This window comes from Rhinolophus hipposideros (genome assembly GCF_964194185.1).
Source record: "Rhinolophus hipposideros genome assembly, chromosome: 16".
Taxonomy (NCBI): Eukaryota; Metazoa; Chordata; class Mammalia; order Chiroptera; family Rhinolophidae; genus Rhinolophus; species Rhinolophus hipposideros.
The window spans coordinates 25,591,700-25,618,689 of NC_138062.1; the positions used below are offsets into that span (position 1 = coordinate 25,591,700).

A 26,990-nucleotide genomic window follows, 5' to 3' on the forward strand; every position below is an offset into this window, starting at 1 on the left:
GTAGCTTAGGCCTTGTAAAGCTACTGTTTAATTGATCAGGGATGTTAAAAGTTTTCAGCCTCTACTGTGGAGAAGAATTTTGGGGGCAGGACTGCAGTGATCACCAAATGTATCAGTACAGCGATCCTTGATTTGTTGCAACCCAAAGAAATGCTTCATAGATTCCTGGTGTTCCATGTCTTGAACATTGTTTTTATACTTTGTTTTAGGAACTGCAACCATGAATGAAGAAAACATAGATGGAACAAATGGGTGCAGTAAAGTCCGGACTGGTACTCAGAATGAAGCAGCATTACTTGCATTGATGGAAAAGACTGGTTACAACATGGTTCAAGAAAATGGGCAAAGAAAATTTGGTGGTCCTCCTCCAGGTGTGGATTTGTTTATGTTAAAAATACTGAATCTTTAGTGTGGTCATTTACAATTCTGTGTATATCTCCACAAGTATCCAGAATAGTAGCTCTTTTCTTTGTAACTGATACAAGACCTTAGCAATCATTTTTACAGTTGTTAGGGAAAAGAGGTCGATTTTATGATGTTATGCATGTCTTACCCTTAAATTTTTCAATTCTGCTCTTGGTTTAAGAAGCATTTGAAAAACAAATTGGGTTGGGTTTAGAAAGAAGTCAAGATTGGGTCAATGGAGGAAAAGGGTACTCTAGCTATAATATTAAAGAAGAGGAATTTGAAAGAGCAGTTAGTAGAAGAGTGGTGTCTATGCTAGATGCAAATGAGATGTAAACAGGTAAGTAGATGTAATGCTTTGTTTTTCTACCAATAGCCAGTGCAGTTTCTTAAAACCTCCAGTTAACTTTCTGTCAGACTTAAAATGAAATCTTGGCCTCTAGCTACATTAATGGTCACATTACCTACCTCTTTACCTGTCCCTCAAATACATGTTAGCCATACAGGTCTGCGTGCTCTGAGTTATTCTTGCTTTTTCTTCTTCCTGATATATCCTCAAGGCTTATTCCCTCATTTTATTCAGGACTCTGCTTAAACTTCATATTCTCAGAGAAGATGTACCTGAATACCAAAAACACCAACCCTTCTGTGGCTTTATTTTTCTTCATAGCACTTATCACTCATTGTCTTCTCTATTGAATATAAGCTTTGTGAGGGGAGGGGCTTCTATTTTGTTCATTATTGTATCCCCCAACACCTAGAATCGTGCATGACACAAAGAAGGATCACAGTAAATTTGTGGAATGAATGACTGATTGCTTAGTGAATATAAATACCAGAACTTATCTATATTTATTTTTGTTTTTTAGGTTGGGAAGGTCCACCTCCACCTAGAGGCTGTGAAGTTTTTGTAGGAAAAATACCTCGTGATATGTATGAAGATGAGTTAGTTCCTGTTTTTGAAAGAGCAGGGAAAATATATGAATTTCGACTTATGATGGAATTTAGTGGTGAAAATCGAGGTTATGCTTTTGTGATGTATACTACAAAAGAAGAAGCCCAGTTAGCTATCAGAATTCTTAATAATTATGAGATTCGACCAGGGAAGTTTATTGGTGTATGTGTAAGCTTAGATAATTGCAGATTATTTATTGGAGCTATTCCCAAGGAAAAGAAGAAAGAAGAAATTTTAGATGAAATGAAGAAAGTTACAGAAGGAGTTGTGGATGTCATCGTTTATCCAAGTGCAACTGATAAGACTAAAAATCGCGGTTTTGCATTTGTCGAATACGAATCTCATAGAGCTGCTGCTATGGCTCGGAGAAAACTAATTCCAGGTAAGCCTATCCCTTTAACAGTTATTTTTTTTCGTATTCACTGTATTATATATAAATATGGAAAAATGATGGTACCTCACAGATCAAATATTAGAAAAACATCCCTTAAAGAGGAATAAAAATTGTTTAAGGAAGTAAAATAAACTATCCTAAAAGACAAGAAGTTCCTATAAAATAAAACGTCATAATTTATAATTTACTGATTTGCTGAATGTATATACTTACATTGAGCTTGTTAATTTTTGCTTGATAAAAATCCAAAAGATAACGTCTAATTGTTCTAATAAAGATATGTCCTTGAAGTATATTTTTTCTGTTGACTCTTAAAATTAATTCCACCATAAGTTCTGGTTAGGTTTGCCTTTGTAAACTCTCATGTGAATAGGAAATTATAATGCTTAATCAAATATAATGATATGTATTTGAGTTTTTGCTTCTTTGGAGAAACAGTTTTACTTACAATATTTGACTTTTGTTTTAACTGTCTTTAGATTAATTTATTCTTTTTTTTTACAGGCACATTCCAACTATGGGGCCATACCATTCAGGTAGATTGGGCTGACCCAGAGAAAGAGGTTGATGAGGAAACCATGCAGAGAGTTAAAGTTCTCTATGTAAGAAATTTAATGATCTCAACTACAGAGGAAACAATTAAAGCAGAATTCAATAAATTCAAACCTGGTGCAGTTGAACGGGTAAAAAAACTTAGAGATTATGCTTTTGTTCACTTTTTCAACCGAGATGATGCAGTGGCTGCTATGTCTGTTATGAATGGAAAATGCATTGATGGAGCAAGTATTGAGGTAACACTGGCAAAACCAGTAAATAAAGAAAACACCTGGAAACAGCATCTTAATGGTCAGATTAGCCCTAATTCTGAAAATTTGATTGTGTTCGCTAACAAAGAAGAGAGCCATCCGAAAACTCTAGGCAAGTCACCAGCTCTTCAAGCCCGTCTCAATGGTCAGCATAGCCCTAGCCCTCCTGAAATCGAAAGATGCACTTATCCATTTTTTCCTGGAACAAAGCTTACTCCAATTAGTATGTATTCTTTAAAATCAAATCATTTCAATTCTGCAGTAATGCATTTGGATTATTACTGCAATAAAAATAATTGGACACCACCAGAATATTATTTATATTCAACAACAAGTCAAGATGGCAAAGTACTCTTGGTATATAAAATCGTTATTCCTGCTATTGCAAATGGATCCCAGAGTTATTTCATGCCGGACAAACTCTGTACTACGTTAGAAGATGCAAAGGAACTAGCAGCCCAGTTTACATTACTTCATTTGGGTAAGTTTCAAAATACTTTAAACAATGTAGAATATGAAATATTATAGATTATTTATGAATTCATTTATGTTGAACTCAACATGAGTGGTGAGTATTTAACATAAACTTTAGCTCAGTTTTATGAATTCATGGTACATTTTGTTGAGACTTTTCTCCTATAGAATCTTATTGTATTTAACTTTTTAAACATTACTTATGGGGAAATTTGGTTTTGATTTCTTTAGAGTTTGTGGTCCTGTTTCATTAATTTATTGTTTTGTAATGATTCATCCTCATTTGAAATAATAATTTCTGTACAAGTTACAAGATTATTTAAACCAATTTATAAGAGTGTCCCTACATCTTTGGTGAAGTCTACACAGTTAGCTTTTTTTGGGGTCGGGTAGGAAATTGATAATATCAGAAAGGCATTTCTGATATGGGGTCATGTGTAGACACAGCCTTATGCTCACCAATCTGGAAATTTGTCATTATTATTCATGAAAAACAAAAAGCGTCATTAAAAGGTATTTATGACCATTCTCTTCTTTGTGCTTAATAAAATGCAAGTTTCTCTAAAACATTTGAGGGATAATTAAGACAGGCTTTGGGCCATATGCTAACTAAATATTTGGCATTGTAAAGGAATAAATGTAATATCACTCTGGTATTTTATTACTTCCTATTTTTTACTGTGTTAGGGATGTTAGCTACTCTCTCCTTACCAGTTCGTCTCATTTTTTAATGCAGTAACAGATTTCAGTTAGTGATGACTTTGTGCCCCAAATGATATTTATTAGAAGAATAGTGGTTTCTTGAAAATCAATAATAAAAAGGGAAGGTCTCCAACTAAGTATTATAATTGTTTCTTGATTATAATGGTCAAACTCTTAACCTAAAATTGATTTGTTATATGGTTGCAGAACCATACTCCTGAAGCTTATATCTATTGAAAATTGATATTCTCAAATTTGTTAAGAGAAGGCAGTCAAAAGGAAAACATTGTTAAAAGGGAAAATAATTTGTGTGTGTGTGTGTGTATTTTTTTTTTTTTTTTTGTCCATCATAGCCACTCCCATGATGTTATGAATATTTTCAGGAGATTCTGGTTTGGAGATCTTGTCATAATTTTAGGGTTGAAGGTAGGGTTTCCTTCAAAGAAACTTTTCAGTAGTGTCCTCAATTATTGGTTTGGAAATATTTGGTAATTTTACAGTCATCTAATAAGTTAATAAATTCTTTGGTATGATTTCCACTAATGTATAAAATAGGAGCATTTTTCTTTTAATAAAGACAACCTAAGTTAAATATAAAATTAGAAGGATAGCAAATAATTCAAATTAGCGATTTTACAGAAAAATGGCTCGAGTTATTTTTTGGGAATGGAATATGGAAAATTAGTTGCTGAGCAAGATTTTCCGAGGGTACTTGTGTCTGATCTAATTCATGGTAATCCTGAAATATATTTATTTCTACCCCCACTCATTTACCTTACAGATTTAACTTAGATTTCCAAGATTCTTAAAACATGGTCTATTTTATGTCAGATTTTCTATTAAGACATGGTTTGCCTATCTGCTTATAAAGAAGATCAGATGTTATATGGAGCCACAAGTTTTTCATCAGCTTTGAATTTAATATTAAGATGTGTTTTTATTTGAGTCCTAGGGCCATAGTTAAGTCGTTATAACATTTAATTTCCAAAGAAAACCCCCGTTCAGGTATAGTATTCCCAATCTGATTATGTTAATTAGGGGTAAAATTAGCTTCAATAAATGAAATGCTTAGAGGGCACAGGCAGTTTGCCTTATAGTCATCTATTTCACATTTTACCAACTTTATATTAAAGATGCTCATAGTAAAAAATTGAAAAATTTGTGTTTTATGTTATTTTTTCAGTTTGTATTCATTTAGAAAAAAAGAGCTAAGATCCAAATGTAAGCCAGAAATTTTAGTTAAACACTAGGGCTTATTTGGATGCAGTATATAAAGCTAAAGGCCTTGTGTGCAGACAGTGACAGAAAAATCCTGTGGTCGACTAGAAACATGAGTGAAGGTTGAGTTTGAGGCAGCTGAGGACAGAGAGAATTCAGGGAAATGGAAAAGTCAGAGATGAGGGGTCTAGGAAACTGATTAGAAAACAAATGTCAGACTTTCAGAGGTCATCAAAGTTGAGACAGGTGCTCAGGTGCTGTAGACAGGAAGTTACATATTGCCACATGGCAGGTCAGGAATAGAGTTAATGTCATTGTGGCCGTGTTCTGGCTTTTTCCTTCTATTCATATGGGAGCCTCTGGGCTTGAAAGAGTTGATGCTTTTTTGGGTGCAGTTTCCTTTAGATTAAGGTTTCAGGCTTTCATGGGATGGTTCCAGATTGAGAACATAGTGGTAGTGGTGTGTTCGAGGGGATGGGGTGTTGTTATATCTTGCTAAATATTGACATGTTCCAAGCATTGGATTTTTCTGAAATCTTGGGAGGTTATTGGTTTGTTCCTGGAGTCCCTTAAATGGAGTTCATTAAGTATTAAATCATCTCTTGGCTTTATTTTCTTAAAGAATTTGAATCTAATTTCCTAGATAATGAATTTAACTACTATTTAAAGATGTTTTCTTTGGATGTAGTAATTTAAAAAAAATGCTTTGATACTCTTAACCTTTTCAGTTTGAACATTATTATCCAGTCTTACCTTGACGATCTTTGACTATTATATGTGATATAAACAGTCGTTTACCTTTTTATTTCAGAAGTCTTGAAGAATATACTTTTAATGTCAGTAGTTTTGGCATTACCATGCCTATTTTTCAAGTTTGAAAAATAAGGGAGAAAAAAATTAGACTTTATTTAGTTTAATGACTATCATTGGTATTATGAGGAAAACGGAATTTTTTTTTAAAGGGGTGACAGGCATCTAAATGAGTGCTACAAATCAGAGAGTTTACTTCTGGTGATCATTTAGTGCTGTTACCAGAATCCCAGAAGTTCTTGCGTGTATAGTCCCTTAAAATGAATTTTCAAAATGTTGGGTTTTTTTTGTTTTGTTTTGTTTTGTTTTTTTGGTTTAAAGTGAACTCTATTTTAAGCAAAATGCTCCTTATAGAAGAACAACTGAACGCTGGAGTTAATGCCAAAATTGAACCCTTGTATGTTTTTTCAATTTATTTCGAAGTTAGAGACTATCTTCATCTTTATAATGTCAGAGAAGAACCTCCCTAGAAATTCCTCACCCAACCATTAGGATAAGAAATTATGTATTACCTGGTTATTTTTAGGAACTTCTAATAAGGGGGATTCTCAGTGGGTTTAATGGGTAGAATACAGACTGGGGGGCTAGGAGATAGATAGGTTTTATACCAAATATTTGATGTGTGGAGATACCTTGGGTCATTCATATCACAACTTTTTAAATAAGCCTCTTCTATTTCATAGTTTTGTATCTTTGATAAGGGATCAGACTATCAGTGTGAATAATCCTGCTTTTCCTAAAACTTTGCATGTATTTTGAATCTGGGCCTTCCAATATTGCCACTGCTTTCTCTTGGAGGATTCTTCTCAACCTAGGACAATCAAGGAGATAAAGGAAAGTTCTGGAGACTTATAGTTTTGAAGAAGAAAGTCATGGAGAATATTTACTAGAAAGAGGGAGGTAGCCTCAGTGTGTGTTGATAATTCACCTTGTTAAATAATTTATTAACTGATTATTGGCAAAGCATTTTTCATTTCTATGTTTGTATAATACTGATAAAGTAGGAACTTTTTACTTATATGACCACCTAAAGGTTTAAAACGGGTGAAGAAACTGTCACAAACCAGCTTGTGCCAGTGATTTAATTTCATCTGAGTTTTCCCTTGTTTTGGCCATGACTGGTGACGTTTAATTAAAGAACAAATCTTTTTTGAATGCTTCTCATGTGCTTACTGTATTTTCCTAAGCAATTGGGAGCTAAAGATAAATGAAACATTGTTTTTGCTTTTAAGGAGTCACAGTCTACTGAAGAAGGCAGAGACACAAACTCTATGCATAATGATTTGGGGAGTACAAAGGAAGGGCATACCTTCTACCTGATCTGAGTTGTAAATCATGAGTGTATGGCCAGAGAGAGGCACACCATAAGCAAACACTGATTAGAAAAACAACATGGTGGTGGGTTAATAGCAAACAGTTCTGTATAGTGTTTGCTTTGCTGATTTCAGTCAGATTTTAAGAAATAGAAAATTGAAAGGAAGTAGTCTTTTAAATTTGTCAGTCCTACTTTTTAAAACTTTGCAAGTATTTTTTTAGTACAACTATGTTGACATTACTTGCTTTTCCTCTGAGGAAGTAATTTTTTTCTAGATGAATCTGTGCTGATCTGTGTGGACCATTTTATATGTAAATATTCTTCTTTTTAACATCTTCTGTACTTTGTTTTTTCAGTATTCATTTTTGTGGCTGACTTGTATATTGCTTCTTGTATTTGACTTTGTAATGACATATATCGTTAGAATCTTTAATTCTTCCTGGTCATTGAAAGGTAAAATATTTAGTATATAAATATATTCTAAGCATGATAGCCACTGTGCTTGCTAGGCCTTTAATATTTACGTTAGGTTTTTATTTCTGTTATCACTTACGACTCGGTTGAAACTTATGAAATAGAAGACACAGTAGGATAAATGTATACTATTACGAGAAGTTTTGATGTGAAAAATAGGGTGCTTTTTTTCTTATGAGCTGTCATTTCCAGATTGATGGGCAGAAGTGCAAAAATCAAATTTCAATTTAAAGAATTTGCCGATAAATTGCTTTGAAACAAAGAGAAACATTCAGTTTTTTTTAAATTTAAGAAATAATTTTAGGAAACACTTAAGCTAGATACAACATAATGGTGATATATTATAATGAAAAATTTAATTATCAGTAATTAGAAGTAAAATAGTATTACAGAAAGTTATTCTTTTCCAGTTTTAATTATAGATCTAACTGATACTATTTCAAACTGATAATTTAAAGAACAAAATTTGCTGAATTTGCTTTACAATTCACTTAGGTAAATAAGTAGAATCAGCATCAACATTTTATGCATTGGTTTCATATAATCAAGTGGTGAAATGAAAATTCCATTAACTCAACTATGTCTTTGACCCTCCATGAGGGCCCAGTGTTCATGAAAATATATTTCTGTTCCTTTTGAAAGTTAACTATTTCTTTGTGAAAGACCATCATGTAGCATTACTCATAATTCTTATCTTAATGACACTCATATTAATAGACCATAATTATGTAGTACTATGAGAGAAGTAGCTTAATACAGTAATGAGTAACCAAGTAAAAGTATAAGAACCTGTAGTTTCAGCCACCAACAAACTGACTTTCGAGTGGCAAATGAATCATTTACTCTTTGTGGACCTCAGTGCCTTCACTCTAAAATATGAGGGTTTTATTTGGTGACCACTAAGGATTCTTTTGTCCCTCCAATTTATGGTTTTATTTAAAATATGGTCAAAAATCTTATGAAGGACCAAAAATAATACTTGAATTTTTTTATGTCTACCAAGATAATATACTTAAGTTCAAATAGTTTAAAATTACAAGCTGCTTTTGCAAGAGTTAACTATCAATTTAATGTCCCCTCCTTTAAACAATTCAAAGCTTATATCTGTCTACTTCACAGCAGAACAACTGGATCAAAAAAATGAAAAGAGTCATTATTATTTGCATGATGACAAGTAATTGCTTTTTGGTTATTTCCTTATCTGAATTTAATTATAATCAAAACCAAGATTTTATAAAACAATTTAATTACTTGAAGTTTAGAAATTAGTTTTCTTTTTGTAACAGAACCTAGAAAAATGATGTGTATTAAAACGTATCATCTAACCAGTATTTGTTCTATAGTTATGTTAACTGGCTAACGTGATCATGTGATTTAATTTACTTTATATTTTTGTTTACTCATGCTTGATCATCCTGTAATTTCTTAGTATCGTTGGTTAATGCATTCCTAAAATACTTATTTTAATACACTAGTTTTTTTTTAATTAATTAAATTTATTGGGGTGACAATTGTTAGTAAATTTACATAGATTTCAGGTGTACAATTCTGTATTACATCATCTATAAATCCCATTGTGTGTTCACCACCCAGAGTCAGTTCTCCTTCCATCACCATATATTTGATCCCCCTTACCCTCATCACCCCCCCCACCCCCTTACCCTCTTGTAACCACTAAATTACTGTCTGTGTCTATGAGTTTTTGTTTCTCATTTGTTTGTCTTGTTCTTTTGTTGTTTTTGGTTTATATACCACATATCAGTGAAATCATAGGGTTCTCTGCTTTTTCTGTCTGACTTACTTCACTTAGCATTATACTCTCAAGATCCATCCATGTTGTCACAAATGCTCCTATATCATCTTTCCTTAACGCCGAATAGTATCTAATACACTAGTTTTAACAGTAGCTACTGCTTTATTAATTTATAAATGTAACATATGGTTTCATCATTTAATATTTTTAAAAATAATGTATAAAATTTCTCCTCTTGAATCATTGCCTGTTATGTTCCATTCTTAGGTGTCAGCAGCAATTCATAAGTCTGCCACATGGTGTCACTTAAATATATCTCTTAACCTGGCTTTAAAAGGATTTCAATGTTGATTTTTCTCTCCTCTATGGCTAACTTCATTTATGGATTTAGAATCAGCAAAGTCTGTGTGAGAAGCTGCATGTAGTCTTCAGCCTGTCATGCCTTTATTTATGCTTCCTATTTAATATTTAGTAGTCAGTAATTGCTTATGCTGTAGCAGTATAATTTAGTGAATGGACTAGTAAATATAGACAGAAGATGTTCTGGGAAATTACTAGCTTTACTGTGATGAATTTTTTCAAGGGATCACCTGTGCTTTTAACCATTTTAAAATTATTTAGTGTCAGTTGCTTCTAGACTTTTTGGTTAAAATTAGATACAGTATTTGTTCTTTATTAGTTAATTTTGGATATATTATCTATCCTAGATAATACATCGTCTGTCTAAGACCTGGTAGTGCATTACCTGGAAGAATAGTGTACTTCCCTCTGGGGATTTAAAACAAAATAAACAAAATAAAAAATTTTAGTTTCCCTAACTAATTAAAAGCTTTAAATCACCAGAATATTAATAACTACTTGGTTTTTCTTGCTCCTTAAATTTATAGTTTTGGTTTATGATATATTAGTTGCATGTGTGCCATTATTTATCTCACGACAAGTGACATTTGAGCTATAAAAATGGCCTGTATGTGGATTTTTATATGCACGGTAGTTCATACCGTAGTTTTATGACAGTGGTTCATTTGGATAGCTATATACTTTCCTGCATTGCTTTAATTCAGTAAATGTAATTTATATACCACATTGAATGATTTCTACTATAATTGTATCTATAACTTTGGTTAAAAAGTATATAGGAATGCAATCATTAGGAAATATCAAACTGTTATAATTGTACCACATAATAATTTGGTGAATGTACTCTGAAAACCCTCTTTTGTTGTGTGTTTAAACAGTATAGCTTGATTTTTATACACAAATTAATTCAAGGTACTGACACTTGAATAAAAAATGTAAACTAGGACGTACAACTCCAGCTTCTTCCGTACAGTAGATATCTATATTGACTTTTACTTAACAATGCTTTGCTATTATAGTATAACCAAGTCCTCTGACTCTCATTCTCCTGTTCAGAATGTTCTATTGTTTGGCCCCATTTCACCTGACCATAGGTAAATCTTTCTTTAGAAAACTTGAGTCAATTTATTTTAGTTCTTTCTTTTGTAACTATTACAACACTTTTGAGAATATTGATACAGGAAAATTCCAATTGGGAAATACCACATATAAATCATTTCCCCTGAAAGATATAGTGCAGTTTTCATCTCTCCTTGACATCAGTGCTATTGTACTTTTGTTATTCTAGAAATTGCTCTGTGATTTGTTGTTTCATTTAGTGAGCAACAGCAATGTTATTTTAACAGAAAGACCTAAATCAGGCTACAAATAAACTCATTTGTTAGGTGACTTTTAATCAACTTTTTGATCTTTATTAGCTGGAGTTAATGAGTCTAAGGCTGGAATGCACTGAAGTAGGGCACAGCCGCCTCCCAGAACAATGCCTTCTTCAACAACAGCTCAGGAGCACTGAGGGCATCTGTTCTTCTGTCTTTTCATTCACTTCAACATCACTTTCCCACCAACTTTCTACACAGCTACTCCTTCTGAGAGTTTTGCCAGAAGTTCATTTAGGTGGTTTTCTTTTTTCCTCCATATTCACTAGTTGTGACATCTAACTGCTCAATAATTTCTTGAATACGTTTTTCAGTTTGAGCTTCGTCACCCTTTTCTTTCAAGAGCATGGCATCATTTGTGCTCAATGACCCTTAACTTTTCCTAAGTCATGAGGCTGACTCTATTCAAGATTTAGAGTCAATCCTTCTCTGAACACTGAACCACCAGTAGTAATAGCCATGTCTTTAAATTGGTTCTTTATATTGTCGCTCAAACCTGGAGCTTTGACAACTATAACCAGAAGACCAACATTTAGCCTATTCAAAACAAGTGTACTTAGAGCTTCTCCATCAGCATCTTCAGCAACTATGGCCAAGAGCTTATGGTGAACATTGGCAGTTTCAAGAGCAGGTACAATTGACTGAATGCTCGAAATTTTCTTATCACTGAATAGAACATAGGCATCTTGGAATTCACATTTCTGATTTTTCAGTGCATTAACGAAGTATGGAGAAATAAACCTCAATCAGATTTCATGCCTTCAGTGTTTTCTAATTCGTTATTCAGTGTTCTTTTCATCTTTTATGTGATGGCTCCGATTTTGCCAACCCTTTTCATTGCCGCAGAAATGATGTTGCCAATTTTTTTGTCTCCATTTGCAGAAATCGTAGCAACCTGAGCAATTTCTTCAGAAGTTATCACAGGTTTAAGACTGCTGAAGTTCAGCAATTACAGCATCAAGAACTAACATCACACATCTGATACCACTGGATTAGCACCTTTACTAATCTTCTCAAAGCCTTCCTTTTCAAGAGCGTGCTAATACAGTAGCAGTTGTGCCATCCCGAGTTTCTTCTTTTGTATTATTGGCAGCCTCTTCAACAAGTTTAGTGCCAATATTTTTATATTTATCTTTCAAGTCAATGGACTTTGCAACAATCACACTATCTTTTGTTACTTTGACTTCCCCAGCTCTGTTCAGTAATCACTGTTTTTCCCTTTGGCGCCATAGTGACAGCTCATAGTGTCAGACAGCTCCAGCATTGGCTGAAAGGACTACACCTCGAAGCATTAAGGCTTGAAGCATCTGCACCAAATTTTAAATCTTTGGCATAAGCCCAAGTGAGATGAGAAGCCAGTGCCCTGGACACTGGCCTAATCTGGCAAAGGACTTGGTGTAATTGAAGCATTTCTGCAGGACAGTGGCAGGGTGTTTGAGAGGCGAGGTGGGCCTTGGGTGGCAAATGAGGGCTAGATAAGTAATCTCTTGCTTTGATCATCTGAAGAACTTGTCGTGCCCGTTGGTACTTCCAGGCTCTTCCTAGTGCTGCTCGCTCTGCTTGGAATAGTCTTCTACTTGCTCTCATCTACTTAATCTCTTATATTGAGCTTTTCTTGGACATAGTAACCGAGAATGACTTGTTCCTTATCATAGTACTCAGCAATTTAGTAATTTTTATAGTACTGTTTATTTACTATTATAAATTTTGATCCATCAGGTTTATAACGCCAAGAGACTTTGTAGATACATGTTTTTTGTTGTTGTTATGTCCTCCACTGTATAGGTCAGTACTGTCTCCTCCTTTAGTACTCAGCATGTAGTACTTTTCAGATAATGGAAAGTGGTCTACATGCTATAAGGTTAAAAGATAAAGACTCTGAGGAAAGATCAATTTTGGCTGTGCTTTGAACTGAAAGAAGAATGGGTTGGAAAAGAAATATATGAGATATGGAAATGGTAGGTACAGATACAGAATGATTAAATTATACATTGTGGTTAACAGGTTGATACATATTTATATTTTACTGAAGTAGAAATACCGGGGGTGCCAAAAAAATGTATACACATGACTTGTATTCAACTAGCTTATTGTATGATATTTCTAAACTTAGTTGACACTACCATTGCATTTCTTCGTCATTCTTCTGCACAGGTATAGACTGATAAAAATGGCATTTCATTCTTCCTTCCAGATTAGTTTCCTAAAGGAAACTAATTCAGGATGCTAAGATAGTAGTCTTACTATCTGCAAATTCAGGATGCTAAGATAGTAGTCTTACTTGGAATATACTGGAATTCTGTACATTCGGTTATTTTCTGTTTTCAAAAGGGGAAATAACAGCATGACATATCTGAGAATCTATTGAAAAATAGTTTTTCATCTTTCATACAGGTTACTTTAAAATTTATATGGACTTGTTCTTTAAACTGAAAATCAATAAAATCTTCAGATATAAAATATGCTTATATGTACAATTAGTGTACATATAAGTAGCTTTTAAAACTTTTCATCATATCTTTATAGACCAAGACTCTACAATGTTATGTCTCAATGACTATAATGAAAATTAGTATCCTAATTAGTGGGAATTTGGCTCTTATTCTTATATAACAGAAGACTAGAAATAACGCATCTAATTCTAGTTTGATAGAAAACAAGATTCTATCTCTTTGTTTAGAAGATCTTTGTTTAGAAGATTCTTGTTCTTGACTTTTTGTCTTTTCCCTATTTCTTTCTTGCATCTTGATTACCTGAATAATCCCTTTTGAGATAATTCCTCAGAATATGTTAACAATCAGTGCTTTTTAAAAGGAATGACACTAATAAATGGCAAATCAAACTGGACTAAAGTAATGGTAATAACCTTGTGTTCGACATTAAATTGAGATTCTGCTGCTAGTTTTTACTTTTTCTTTGAGGGACATCACCATCTATCATGTATTTTAGCAGAAATGTAATTGTCCTAGATTGATAATTTAAATTCCAGCATTTTTCTTGTTAAACTTGATTTTATTCAAATTAAAGATTAATAAAAAACTAATTGTAAAACTCCAAGTGATAGTATGTGAAGGCATTATGGAGGGAAGACTATCATTTCTATTGAAAATCACCATTAAATTACTCTGAATCATTTTTCTTTCCTGTGTTATTCTATTTTGATAGTAACTTGTTTATAATCAGTGTCTTTTTTGAATCATAATTATAAATGATCAACTTACTGTTTATGTATATCACTACGGTAACTATTGTACTTCCCTCTTTTATTCTTAAGTTATTACATTACATACAAACAGAAAAGTGCACAAATCATGACTATAAGCTTTGCACACCACAGAAGGACCACATCTGTGTAACCACCATATGAAGACTTAAAATATCTACCACACCAGAAGGCTCTTTCATACCCCTCGGCTAGATATTACCCGTCAGCCAGATATTACCCTTTTTCTTTCCAAAGAATAGCTTCTGACTTTTTCTATGTTTTTTTGAAATTTACACATTTTATATACTTTGTCTGGCTTCCTTCAACACGATGAGATTGGTCCATGTTGTTTCATGTAGCAGTATTATTTATTTGCTCTCATTGATGTGAGTATTGCATTGAAATGATAATTTATTTGTTGTTTCTATTGTTGATAGAGATTTGAGGTACTTTCAGTTTGGGCTTTTTGAATAATGATGATGTGAAGTTTCTTGTACTTTATTTTTGGTGCTCAGTTGCATGTGTTTGTTTTGAATATAGAGGAATAACATGTGGAGCGAGTCGTATTTTAAAAATTTAGTAGATAATGCCAGTTTTCCAAAGTGATTATATAAATTTACACTTCGGTAGCAGTGTATGGGGTTCATGGGGTTCAGTTGTTTTTCTTGGATATTATCAGTCTTTTAAAATGTTGAATATTCTGGTTAGTATATTTTGTGTTCATTGAGGTTATAACATATTACTGTTTACCAGTGATATCGAGCATCTTTCGATAGGATTATATGGCATTAAGATATTCTCTTAATGAAGTGTCTTTCTTGTTTAAATCTCTTCTCCCTTTATTGTATTGGGTTATCTTTCTTTTCTTTATTATTTCAGATACAAGCCCTTTTTTGGATATATATTTTACAAATACCTTCTTTCTTCTAGTGTGTGGCTTAACCTTTCTACTGTTTTCATAATATGAGAAAAATGCAAATTCTTAATTTTAGTATGGTTCAATTTATCAATCCTTTAAAGTTTGTGTCCTGCTTAACAAATTTTTGCTTACATTCTCCTAACATTCTCCTATATTATCTTTTAGAAACTTATCTTTTAAATTTAGTGAGGGTGTGTCCAAGTGTTTTTCCCCCCATTATGGATAATCATTTATCCAGCACCATTTATTGAAAAGACCATCCTTTTCCCATGGCTCTGCAGTGCTGCTGTTAGTATAAATCAAGTATGTATGTACATAAACACACACACACACCTATATACACATATACACCTTATTCTGGATTCTGTATTCTATTGCGTTGATCTATTTTACTACATTGTCTTAATTACATAACTTTATGAAAAGTCTTAATATTCGGTAGAGAGTATTTCCCACTTTTTTTTCTTTACAATTATCTTGGCTCTTCTCAGCCCTTATATTTACATATGAATTTTCGAATCAAATTGTAAATTTACAGCAAAAAAATCCTACTGGGAATTTGATTGGAATCAAATTGAATGTGCAGATCAATTTGTAAAGAACTGACATTTTTATAATATTAGGCCTTCTGATTCATGAGCATTATAGATCTCTCCATCTATTTAGGCTTTCTTTAATTTCTCTAAACATAATAGCAGTTTACTGTGTAAATTATTTCTTGCATCTTTCATTAGATTTATTTGTAAGTATTTAATATTTTTCAATGCCATTGTAAAAAATGCCTCTTAATGTCAATTTCTAATTGTTCCTTTGCATATAAATATAATTTATTTTTTGTATATTGAATAAAACTATTTGATTCTAATGATTTGAATCTAATGGTTTGATTCTATTTAAAATTTTCTACATAGGCAATTTTCTACATGTCAGCTGCATATAATGAGCTTTTTTTTTTCCTTTCTGTCTTTATACTTTTCTTTTTTCTCTTACCTTATTGCTCTGGCCAGAACCACTTGTCCAGCATTGAATGCAAATTATGATAAACTTTGTAAACTTTTAATATTTCTCCATTAAGGTATGATGTTTTTCGTAGATTTTAAATGAAATTCCTTTATCACATTAAGGATATTCCTCACAGTTCCTCATTTGCTAAGAATTTTTATCTGGAATGGGTGATGAATTTTATCAAGCGCTTTTCTTCTGCGTCTATTTAAATAATTGTATCATTTTTGTCTGCTCTTTTCACGTGAAGTACATTGATGTTTGAATGTGACATCAACTTTGTTTCTGAATTAAATCAGTTTCATCATGGTATATGATTTTTTTATGTATTGCTAAATTTGATTTTTTTTCTTTTAGAATTTTTACATCTGTGCTCATTAGTGAGATAAGCACATAGTTTTTATCATAAAAACAGTTTGGAAGTTTTTCCTCTTTCACTGTTCTGTGGAAGAGTGTATAAATTGGTGTTATATATTTTTAGACTATGTGGAATATCATTTAAGAAGCAATCTTAGTTTAGAGTTTTCAGCCTTTCTTGTGTAAGGTTATAGCTGCATCACATTCATTTTGATATATTTTATTGTTATCATTATTTATTTCAAAATACTTTGTTTTGATTTCTTCTTGAACATGAGTATAAATTTCTAAACCTATGGAGATTTTTGTAGTTATTTTTGTTTTCTATTTCGCTATGATCAGAAAGTTTGTATCATTTCAGTCCTGTGTTTTTCATTTTTAAATGACCAATTAAAGTAAATATTCCACACCTGCCTTAGAATTTGTATGCAGTTGTAAACTGACAGTGTATTAGTTTGCTAGGGTTGCTGTGGCAAAGTATGACAATCGGGGTGACTTAAGCAACAAAAATTTATTTTCCCATAGTTCTATTAGAACTCAAAAATTAAGGTGTTAGCGGGGCCATGTTCTTTCTGAAGCTGGTAGGGGGGAATTTCCTTGCCTCTCTTAGCTTCTGATATTTGCTAGCAGTCATTGAGTTTGCTTATAGATGCATTATTCTAACCTCTGCCTCTCATAACATGGTCATCTTCTCCCTATGTGTCTCTGTGTCTTCACATGGCATACTTCTCTGTGTTTTTCTATTGTAAGGATACCAGTCATATTAAAGGGTCCACCCTACTCTAGTATGACCTCATCTTAAATAATTACATTTGCAATGAGCCTGTTTCCAAATAAGGTCACATTCTGAGGTACTAGGGGTTAGGACTTCAACATATATTTTTGGGCACACAAGTTAACTCATTTTATATATATATATATGTATATTTTATATATATACACACACATACATATGTATATGTATATAGTACACACACATGTATAGCTATATATGCATATATGTGTATATATACACACATACACACATGTATATACTATATATCTTAATAGGTCAAATTTGTTAATCATTTAAATTTCTTTATTTTTCATGATTTTTGGTCTGTTTATTCTATTACTTTGAGATGGTCAAGAAAATCACCCATTATGAATATAGATTTATATTTTCCTCCTTTGGTTTTTCAACTTTTGTATATTTTGAGATTATGTGTTAGGTACTTAGAAATCTAGAATTGTTATATTTTTCTGGTGAAGTGTACCTTTTATCACTATACTGTGTCATTCTATCTTTATCATGCATTTCTGTCTTAAAGTGTACTTCCTCTGATATTAACATTTTTAGGCTTTTTTTGTTGTTAGAGTTTGCATGTTATATATTTCTCCATTTTTAACTTACTTTTCCTGCATCTTAGCTTTAACACGAGCCCATTATGTAGTTAGGTGTTTTTGTTGTTGTTGCTGTTTGTTTTCGTCGAAAATCTGTCTTTTGAGTGGTCAGCTTGCATTTTTTTTTAACTTATTAATATGCTTGAAATTAGGTTTCTCATTTTCCATTTGCTTTTTATTCCTTGTTCTATTTTCCTGTTCTATTTCCTTTTTCTTCTTTCTTGCCTTTTTTTGATAGATTATTTCTTTGCTCTCATTCCTCTTCTTCTTCTAGCTGTAATAAGAGTCTTCATTATTCTTTTAGTGAAACACTGTACACTCCAGCATGCATTCTTAACTTATTGAAGCCTAATGTTAATTAATGCTTTTATCACATTCCAGACAGTGCAAGGACCTTAGTACACTTCTCTCATTTCTTCTTCTAGTTTACATAGCATCTTGGTATTTCCATGTTTTAAACCTATCTTTTAATCCTATATACCCAATTATAATAGTTTTTAGTTAATATATATTTGCATTCGTTTACCATTATACATATTTGTCATTTCCTTTCTTCTTCATGTTCTCCTACATCTCCAGCTTTCCACTACAATTGTTTCTTTCTTCTGCCTAAAGAATATTCATTTGTAATTTCCTTTGGTGTGGATATGCTTATGACAAATCACCTATTTAATTTACCTGCATGTGTCTTTTGAAAGGGTATTTTTACTAGATAAGCAGTTACTTTTCCTTTAGCCCTTTGAGGTTATAATTCCACTTAACTGTCTTCTGGCTTCCATCTTTCCTCTTGAGAAGTCAGCTGTAATGATCACTCCTTTGAATGTAAACATTTTTCCCCCATCTGCTATTTTTAATGTTTTCTCCTTTGATTTTTTTTTTCAGAAGTGTTACTATGATGGACTTAATGCTGTTTTCTTAGTTTTTATTTTAATTGGGACTTTTACTACTTCTAAAATCTGTGGATCAGTGTTTTTTACTCATTTACTAAGTTGTTTTCAAATACTGATTTTGTTCCATTATCTCTCCTTTTTATATGGTATTCCAATTACACGTTAGACCTTTTTACTGTATATTTCATATATCGTATTCTTTCTGTATTTTTTATTCTCGTGTGTTTAGTCTGCATACTTTCTTCAGATCTACCTTTTGATTCATGCCTTCTTTTTCCATCTGTGCCTTACATGCTGATAAAACCATTCATTTGGATTTATTTCTCAGTTCTAGAATTTCATTTGACTCTTTTTTAAATGATTTCCATTTTTTCTCCCAAACTTTCAGCCCTGTCCTTTTATTTCCTTGAGCATATTAGGCATAGTTATTTTAATATCAAATTCTGAAAACTTGATCTAATTTTTTTCTGGCTCTGTTACTGCTGACTGTTGTTATTGTTGATTTTAGGTCACATTGTTTCATCTCCTTGTGTGACTGGCTGTTTTTTTTAATTGAATGTCAGATATTGTATGTGAAAAAAAAGTACAGATAACTTGAAAGCTAACATGCTGTTATTTTTATTCAGAGAGGATTTATTTTTGCTTCAGAATGAAAGGTGGCCAAGTGATTGGCAATCCCAGATTACCTTAATATAGGCAGGAATTGAGAAGATTTGAATTTAGTCTCAACTGTTAAAGTTGGCTTACTTCTAGTTCAGTTTTACTCAGGATTCCAAGCATACCTCGTTATTGGCTCCTCAGCTTCAATTTTTGTCCTCCTATCCTAGAAATTGTCTGTCTCTTCCCTTCAGAATCCCTCAGAATTCTGAATTCAGATCCCTCTTTAGAATTTTCTAGGCCTTCTAGGGAAACACACCTCTTAAAGATATGTACACCTCTCTGAGTTTCCTTCTTGTCTAGGATCACGATTCCATAATTCTTTACTGCCTTGGTCATTCTTGGTGCTTTCAGATAGATATTTTTGCTTTTAATATTGTCTACATTTTCTAGTTTTCACTGGAAGGGTTGATTAGTTACCTATTTGATCATGTAAAAATCAGAAAATATTGTGACTTTTTTCTACTGAGTTGTTATATGTAAGATGGCTATTTATAAAAATCTAGTTTTATGTGGACCACCAGACATTTTCCATTTGTTCATTCTTTTATGCACAAATTCTTAGCATAGAGCTGGATATACATTTATCAGAAAGCTTTAAGGCATGTAAAGATATAAACACTAAAATGGATGAATGTCCAGAGTTACTGTATATATGGTTAAATTAGGCTTCAAGTTTAATTAAACATAAAGTTTAATTAACAGAGTTTAGTTGTTAATAAGCAAAATGTTTTTTAAGCTTAGTGTTATTTTGGCCACCTATTTCTTTTTAAGACAGAAGGAAAGGATATTGATACTTTTCAAATTCACTTAGATTCTTTGGCTTATGAGAAAATGGGTAATTTCATTTGCCTTTTAAATCCTTTGTTTTATTAATAGAGTACTTCTTGGAAAAACGAACTAAGAAGGACTTAATTTGTATAGAAACATTAGGCTTTTTTCTGATAATGTATTAACTCAATTTTCATTCAAATAGTGAAATGCTGTTCTCTTTGTTCATCTTTGCAGAACTTTAGAAATTATAACTATTAATATTTGTCACTTGTTTCTTTTTCTTTAAATTTATTATTTACTGATCAAAAAGTTTTTAACTAAAGTTATCAAGGATTCCATGCACTTCCAAGATAGGGATAAAACATCAGTCTAAAGACTCAATTCTTTTCTGTCTCCACTGCTTACAGACAGGGAACACAATCTCTTCAGCCTGGACCTATGTAGAAGAATTTGGAGAAAATAAACAGGTAAGAAAAAGTCTCTTAGGAGTATTAAGTTATATGTTTAGTTTTCAGAAAGCCAGTTATAAATTATTATTGTTATAAGAAATAACTAAAATTATCCAATAAAACCTTGCGAAATAGTTTATTATATTTTTGTTAATTATAGATCATTAAGCGAAGTTTTAAAAAGTTAAACTGGTTTCCGTATTTCAAGTCTTCTCAAAACTTTCAACATGATAGTGTTCATTGTGAAACACCAAGATGGTAAAAAGTATTTTAAGGTAGATGTAGTTGGAGTATGTTATGTGTAGATTATCCAGCATTTCTCAAATTTATCTGAAAATGGAAGTCTAATTTTTTTCATATTTATTAATTCAAAATTATTGGTACAATTTAGAATATGTTTATGAGGATTCACTGTTTAGTTTTTTTTAACATGGTACTAAGAAGGATACGTTTTAGTAGGAAGTTAAAGGTAGTTTATAGTTCGAGTAAAGATTATGTCTAAACTCCTTTTTACATGTAGAGGCAAAAAGAATGTTGTGGTTCCCTGGGTACCAGTCTATGTACTAGTTCTGTGTTTTTAAGTAAATTACTTTACCTTTCTGTGTCTCAGTTACTTTGTTGTTAAAGAAGAAAATAATAATACTTATATCTTGTGAGGAGTAAATAGTGCAGATAGTGTATAGTTATTTTTGGCACTTAGTAAGTGCTCAATAAAAGTTAGCTTTTAGTAATATAACTTATGCTGCAGATACAGAGATAGGTATTTGTTATGCTTGAAACTTATGACTTTATAGGTCTCAATCTTAGCATAAAAAAATCAAATACAAGTATGTGATGCTATTCTCAGAAATATCTTTTCCTACAAGTTTTTATTTTTGAAATTTTGAATTAGGACTAATTTTACTGATAGAAATGAAACTTGAAAAGAGTTATCTTTTCTAAGGCTTTCATCTTCTCTTTGCTTTTGCCCAGATAGTGAGCTACAATTTTTGAGCTCTAGTGAAGCCTATATTGCTGTAGCTCAGATCATAATTTTCCTCTTACAGGCCTGCTGTTCTTTACTCTGTTTCTGAGTGGTTTAGAAACTAGCATTAAAAGAAATTTGACATAATTTCTTAATACAAAGCTAGCAAACTGGTAGCTCTAGATTTGGTTTGTTTGGTCTCTCTAGCTTTTTGAAAGGAAAGCAACTGGGCTTAATTTCAATACAAATAGCTAATCTGATTCTCTTTGAGTTCTATTTTTGTTTGTTACATCTTGGCCTCTGAAGGCATTTTAGTTTGTAATCGATTTGTTTAATATATTTCATCAATTTTTCTGTTTTTAAAGTTTCCCTACTACATATTATCACCATTAAAAGTTCCCAAACTGATTTGTAAAGTTGTTCAGTGAAATAACTGTCTCTAAGGTCAAACTACTCTCTACTCCCCTTGGGAGATCATAATGCATATTAGCATATTAAATAATGGTAGTAGCAAACTGTTTAACTGTGTTAAACTCATCTTTCCTAAATTCTTCTCAAGATTTTTTTGGCTACGGGATTCTTGTTTTGAGGTACTTCAATTGTATAGGATGTAGTTTGGGAAACACTGAAACTAACTCAAACACCTAGGTTTGTTTATAGCTATATTGAGTTATAACTGAAATACAATAAAATACACACATTTAAAATTATACTTTGGCCAGTTTTTATTTATTTATTTTTCTGTTAAACAACACTGCAAATCAAGAAAACATTTTCATCACCCCTAATGGAATCTATTCCTCCTCCTACGTTTTTTCTCAGGCAACTACTGATCTGATTGCTTTCACTATAGACTAATTTGCATTTTCTATAATTTCAAACTCTTGTTTTTGAAGGTTTAAATTCTAATCTTCAGATAATTTAGAATGAAACAACTAATTTCTGAAAAATAAAAGTACAGATATCAGACAGATTTTTTTTATGATAATTGTTATACACTATCAAAATTTCACAGTAAAAGTTTAAAACCCAAATCATACTTTCAAAATTATGTGGGAAAATACATTGTAAACTTAAAAATGACTTAGTTAAAAACAAAAGCAGATTTCCCCCAAAAAATTGAATCTGAAAAATATCATTACTGTAGTAAAAATAGAGAATTAATCAACTAGAAATGTATAAAAAAGCAGTTCTAGACAATAACATTCTTATCCAGCCATCCATTACTAAGATTAGCATACTCCTAGCCTCCTATGAATCATCTAAAACAGAAATACTGACCTAAGCTACTCGGAGGGCCTACTCTTAGAAAAAAAACATGGGCCACTTCATGTCTACTTCTTGCCCTTTGCTGTCAGTTGCCTGATAGGAAAAATTAGTAGAGGACAAAATACCGATTTTTGATTTTGTCAAAATGTAATTGTAATAGGGAAAGTAAATGAGATAAAAATACCAGTGAATTTGATAATACTAATGTGTTTCAGCCAAAAGTATCACTTAAAAATTTCTAGTTAGTGATTTTTAAATATTTCATAGGTTTTAAGTTCCTTAATTACTAGCAATTCTGAAAATTCTTCTACTTTACACTTAGCTTTTGGTTTTCTGTACTAGGATAGAAAATACAAAATAATGATAAATGTTATTTATATTTTAATGTGGATGATTTTTTTTTTTTTAATCTGTGTGGTTGAACCTCGTCAGCTGTATTTTTATGTTTTGGTATATCCAGTGCTGTAAAAAACCATTGTTTTGCAGATAAAATTCAGTGGTTCAGTGAAGGAAAGTTATTGAGTTATTTCAGTTATGGCTATTTGAATGTTAGCAATTGAAATAATAAAATGGTGAAATGAGGACTTTTAAAGAATTTTAGTAAGTAGCCCATAAAAATCTAAAGAAATGCTTAAAATATGTATTAAAGTTAAGGAAGATGTATTTTATATGTCAAAATATCAGGTGTTTCACTCTCATACATTGCTGTTGGGAGTGTGAAATGGTATAAGCTGCCTTGGAAAGTAATTGGTAGGACCTCAAAAAGCTAAACAGAGTTATGCATACGTACCAGCAATTCCCTTCCTAGGTATTTACTCAGGAGAACTGAAAACATAGCCACACAAAATCTTGCACACATTATTTCTTAGCAGCCATTATTCCTAATAGCCAAAAGGTGGAAACAGCCTAAATGTCCATTGACTGATGAATAGATAAACAAAATGTGTTATGTGTATACAATGAATATAAAAAGGAAAGATGTTCTGATACATACTACAATATGGATGAACCTTGAAAACATTATGCTGAGAAACCAGTTAAAAAAGACCACATAAATTGTATGATTCAGTTTATATGAAAAATCCAGACTAGGCAAATTTATAAAAAAACAGAAAAATTACTGGTTGCTGGGGCTAGGGGAAAAGGAATGGGGAGTGACTGCTAATAGGTACCGAGTTTTGTTTGGAGTGATGAAAGTATTCTGAATCGTGGCTTTAGTTGCACAACTTTATAAAATCTTAAAAACATCTGAAGCTTTTCGTGTCTTATTCTTTGTAGTCTTTGGGAAAATTTTTCTTCTCTTGATTTATCCTGTGTGAATAAAGTCATCAATGTCAACTTTTAATTTTGTATTTTAGTCTTCTTAAAAATGTGAGAATACATCAGTTGATTATTGCATTTTTAAATTAAAGGCTTACAGTAGGGTACTATTAATTAGCAAGGCACATTTTCAGAACTGAGCACTATGCCCTTAGTCAGTTGTCTGGCTATCTTTGTGAAGTCTTCCTCTGAAGATAGCTCTTCTATCTACATGTCATGAATAGGCCGCATCCGCTCTTGAATGATAAACCTAAAGTGAAAGTGATTTCTCTGAAAAACATTTCTCCACCTACAGAAATGTAACTGTTTAAAGATCTGCTCTTCTAAATCATGTTGTCTATGACTACATTGTTAAACTTTGAAAGGGTTAGTTGTGTCACATATACATGGCTAAAAAGGAATGGACTGTATTTGTGTAATCATCTTTAGGAGAAAAGAATCAGACCTTTTTTTTTAAAGCAATTATTTGAATTATAGGAGCACTAAGGTTTCTGTTTATACTCAATGGTATACTGTTTATACCATAACCATTCAGACAAAGTGGATATTTTAAGAGAAGAATTCTGTAGGAGTTAGCCTACTTTGGTGTCAAAGTAATTCCTTATCCAATTTCAGGGTACTGAAAAGATTTTCTACTGGATGCTTTCAATGTATTTATGTCTTCTTGGAACAAACTGTTTTTATTAATATTATGGTACCATTAATAAAAATACAATCGTTATAAATTTTTTTTAATTGGAGTTTTACAATGCTAGAAATTAACCTATATTTAATTGATTTTCATTTTTTTCCATTTTTTTTTTTTTTAACTAGGTCCTTTCTGATGTTGCTTGAACTTATTCTTCTGCAGTTGATCTTATTCCTGCTGGCTAAATATTAAGTCACATGACAACATTAACTTAATGTTTGTATGTTTTAGGCCTCTTATATAGTTACAGGAAAATATTGGAAAAAACCTTACCTGTGCATTAGATGACCTAATGGTCCTTTTTGACCGTTCTTAGAAACATCATAACTTTTATAAATAATCATTTATAGTATTGTCACATCCTTGGCTTATTTTACACTAAAGAACATAGTTGAGTTTTTGGAAAATACAGGATTTGCAAATTTGGTCTTTAATAGTCACACACACCTATAAACATTACAATTAATGAAGCAGGAAATTATTGCTGCATTAGGTGAATGTTTATTGTGGAACAGTAATATTTCAAGTATAATTGTTTTATTTTTTAAATTTGGCTTAATTTTTAGATTTTTCTATATTATAAGTTGATAATGGTTTCTTAAAGTTTATTTTATAAAGATGATTCAGTTTACTGTTTTATGGTACAAGTAATGTTAAATTGTATGTTGAGTTGTAAAAATGTTTATATTAGTATTTAAATAATGAAATACTGGACAGTTAAGTTTTTGCAGTCCAGGGGTGAATGTTTCTGCTGGCTTGATGCCTGATACAGTTTCAAAAAAAGAAGCAAATATGAATTTGCTGTTTATTTCTTTTCTTCATGGACTAACCCTTAGCATCAGAACCAAATTTAAAAGGAGCTTCATTGTGGAGCAAGAGAAATCAGAGATTTTCTTTTTCTGTGATAAAAAAAAAAAAGATGCTAAATAACGAATAGATATCCAGGAAATAGATATCCGAGAATGCATTTTATTAAGATCTCTGAAGCATTGTCAGTGAAAGAAACATAATACTGACCGATAAAAATGTCAAGATTTGCTGTGCAGTAAATGCTGAAACAGTCTTTATCAACAATAAGTATTATCAGGATTTTGAGTGTGAGAAAATTATATTAAACTGTGATTGTAGTTTTAATGCTTTGTCTCTTTGAATTAAATTTGTATCCACAAAGATATGCAGCATAATTCTTCATGTATTTATTTACAGACTACAATTTTCGTCGCAGCTCAATAAATAGTCTTTCCCCCGTTAGTGCTACCCTCTGTTCTGGGACTCCCAGCGTGCTTCCTTATACTTCAAGGCCTTATTCTTATCCAAGCTATCCCTTGTCACCAACAATATCACTTGCTAATGGCGGCCATGTTGGACAGCGACTATATATCTCCAATCAGGCCTCATTCTTCTGAAGAAAATACTGTAAACATGAGTATGAAAGTTTCTTTGTAAAACATGCAAATTAAAATACTGTTTTATTTTAGAATCGGGTTTGCATATTTGGTTTTAAAATGTGTATACATATATATGTATGTATACAAATATATATATGTATATAAATGATATATACATATATATGTCTATACATACATATACATATACATATATATATACATATACACACATATATATATATATTTCAACATAGTAAAATAAACATCACCCATAATTCAGAATAACCCACAGTTAATAGAACTTGTAAAACATGGTAAGTTTAAAAGTTACTCAGTGGTTTCTTTTGATAATGGTATAACAAACAACTATTCTTTTTTTAAACTTTTGGGATTTTAAATACTTCTGATTCCTGAGTGGGCAATAGAACTCAGTAGTTTATGTTAAATATTTGCTACATAGCATTTTACAATATTGAAGCACTTGCAGACGATAGTTACACTGGATATGATTACCAAGGATCACTATCTGTATTAGAGATTAGAACAGTTATATAACAGAAGCGTCTAACTATTATGTAGAAAGAAATGACGGGCAAAAAGATTAAGATGCAAATTTTATGCAGTACTAAAGAAGAAAATCTACCATTGTGGTCCTTAAAAATAACTATAAATATTTTAGTTAA

The 26,990-nt window shown here is 31.8% G+C and overlaps 1 protein-coding gene and 1 pseudogene across 3 annotated transcripts; one reads left to right on the plus strand and one right to left on the minus strand.

The window, feature by feature from the left end:
• Positions 1 to 220: 220 nt before the first annotated feature.
• RBM46 (RNA binding motif protein 46) lies at positions 221 to 26,325 on the plus strand (the record flags this gene model as incomplete). 2 transcript variants are annotated; one of them, XM_081077018.1, is made up of 4 exons in its annotated part: positions 221 to 371; positions 1,275 to 1,742; positions 2,259 to 3,041; positions 26,126 to 26,325. In XM_081077018.1, 4 exons carry the CDS (start codon positions 221 to 223, stop codon positions 26,323 to 26,325), a joined length of 1,602 nt encoding a protein of 533 aa, XP_080933144.1. The 2 variants fall into 2 exon arrangements, with proteins under 2 accessions (XP_080933144.1, XP_080933145.1); XM_081077019.1 differs by lacking the exon at positions 26,126 to 26,325 and adding an exon at positions 20,637 to 20,692.
• On the minus strand, positions 11,059 to 12,452 carry LOC308508952 (60 kDa heat shock protein, mitochondrial-like; annotated as a pseudogene). Its single transcript has one exon. The product of its transcript is annotated as a 60 kDa heat shock protein, mitochondrial-like (transcript).
• Positions 26,326 to 26,990: the final 665 nt, after the last annotated feature.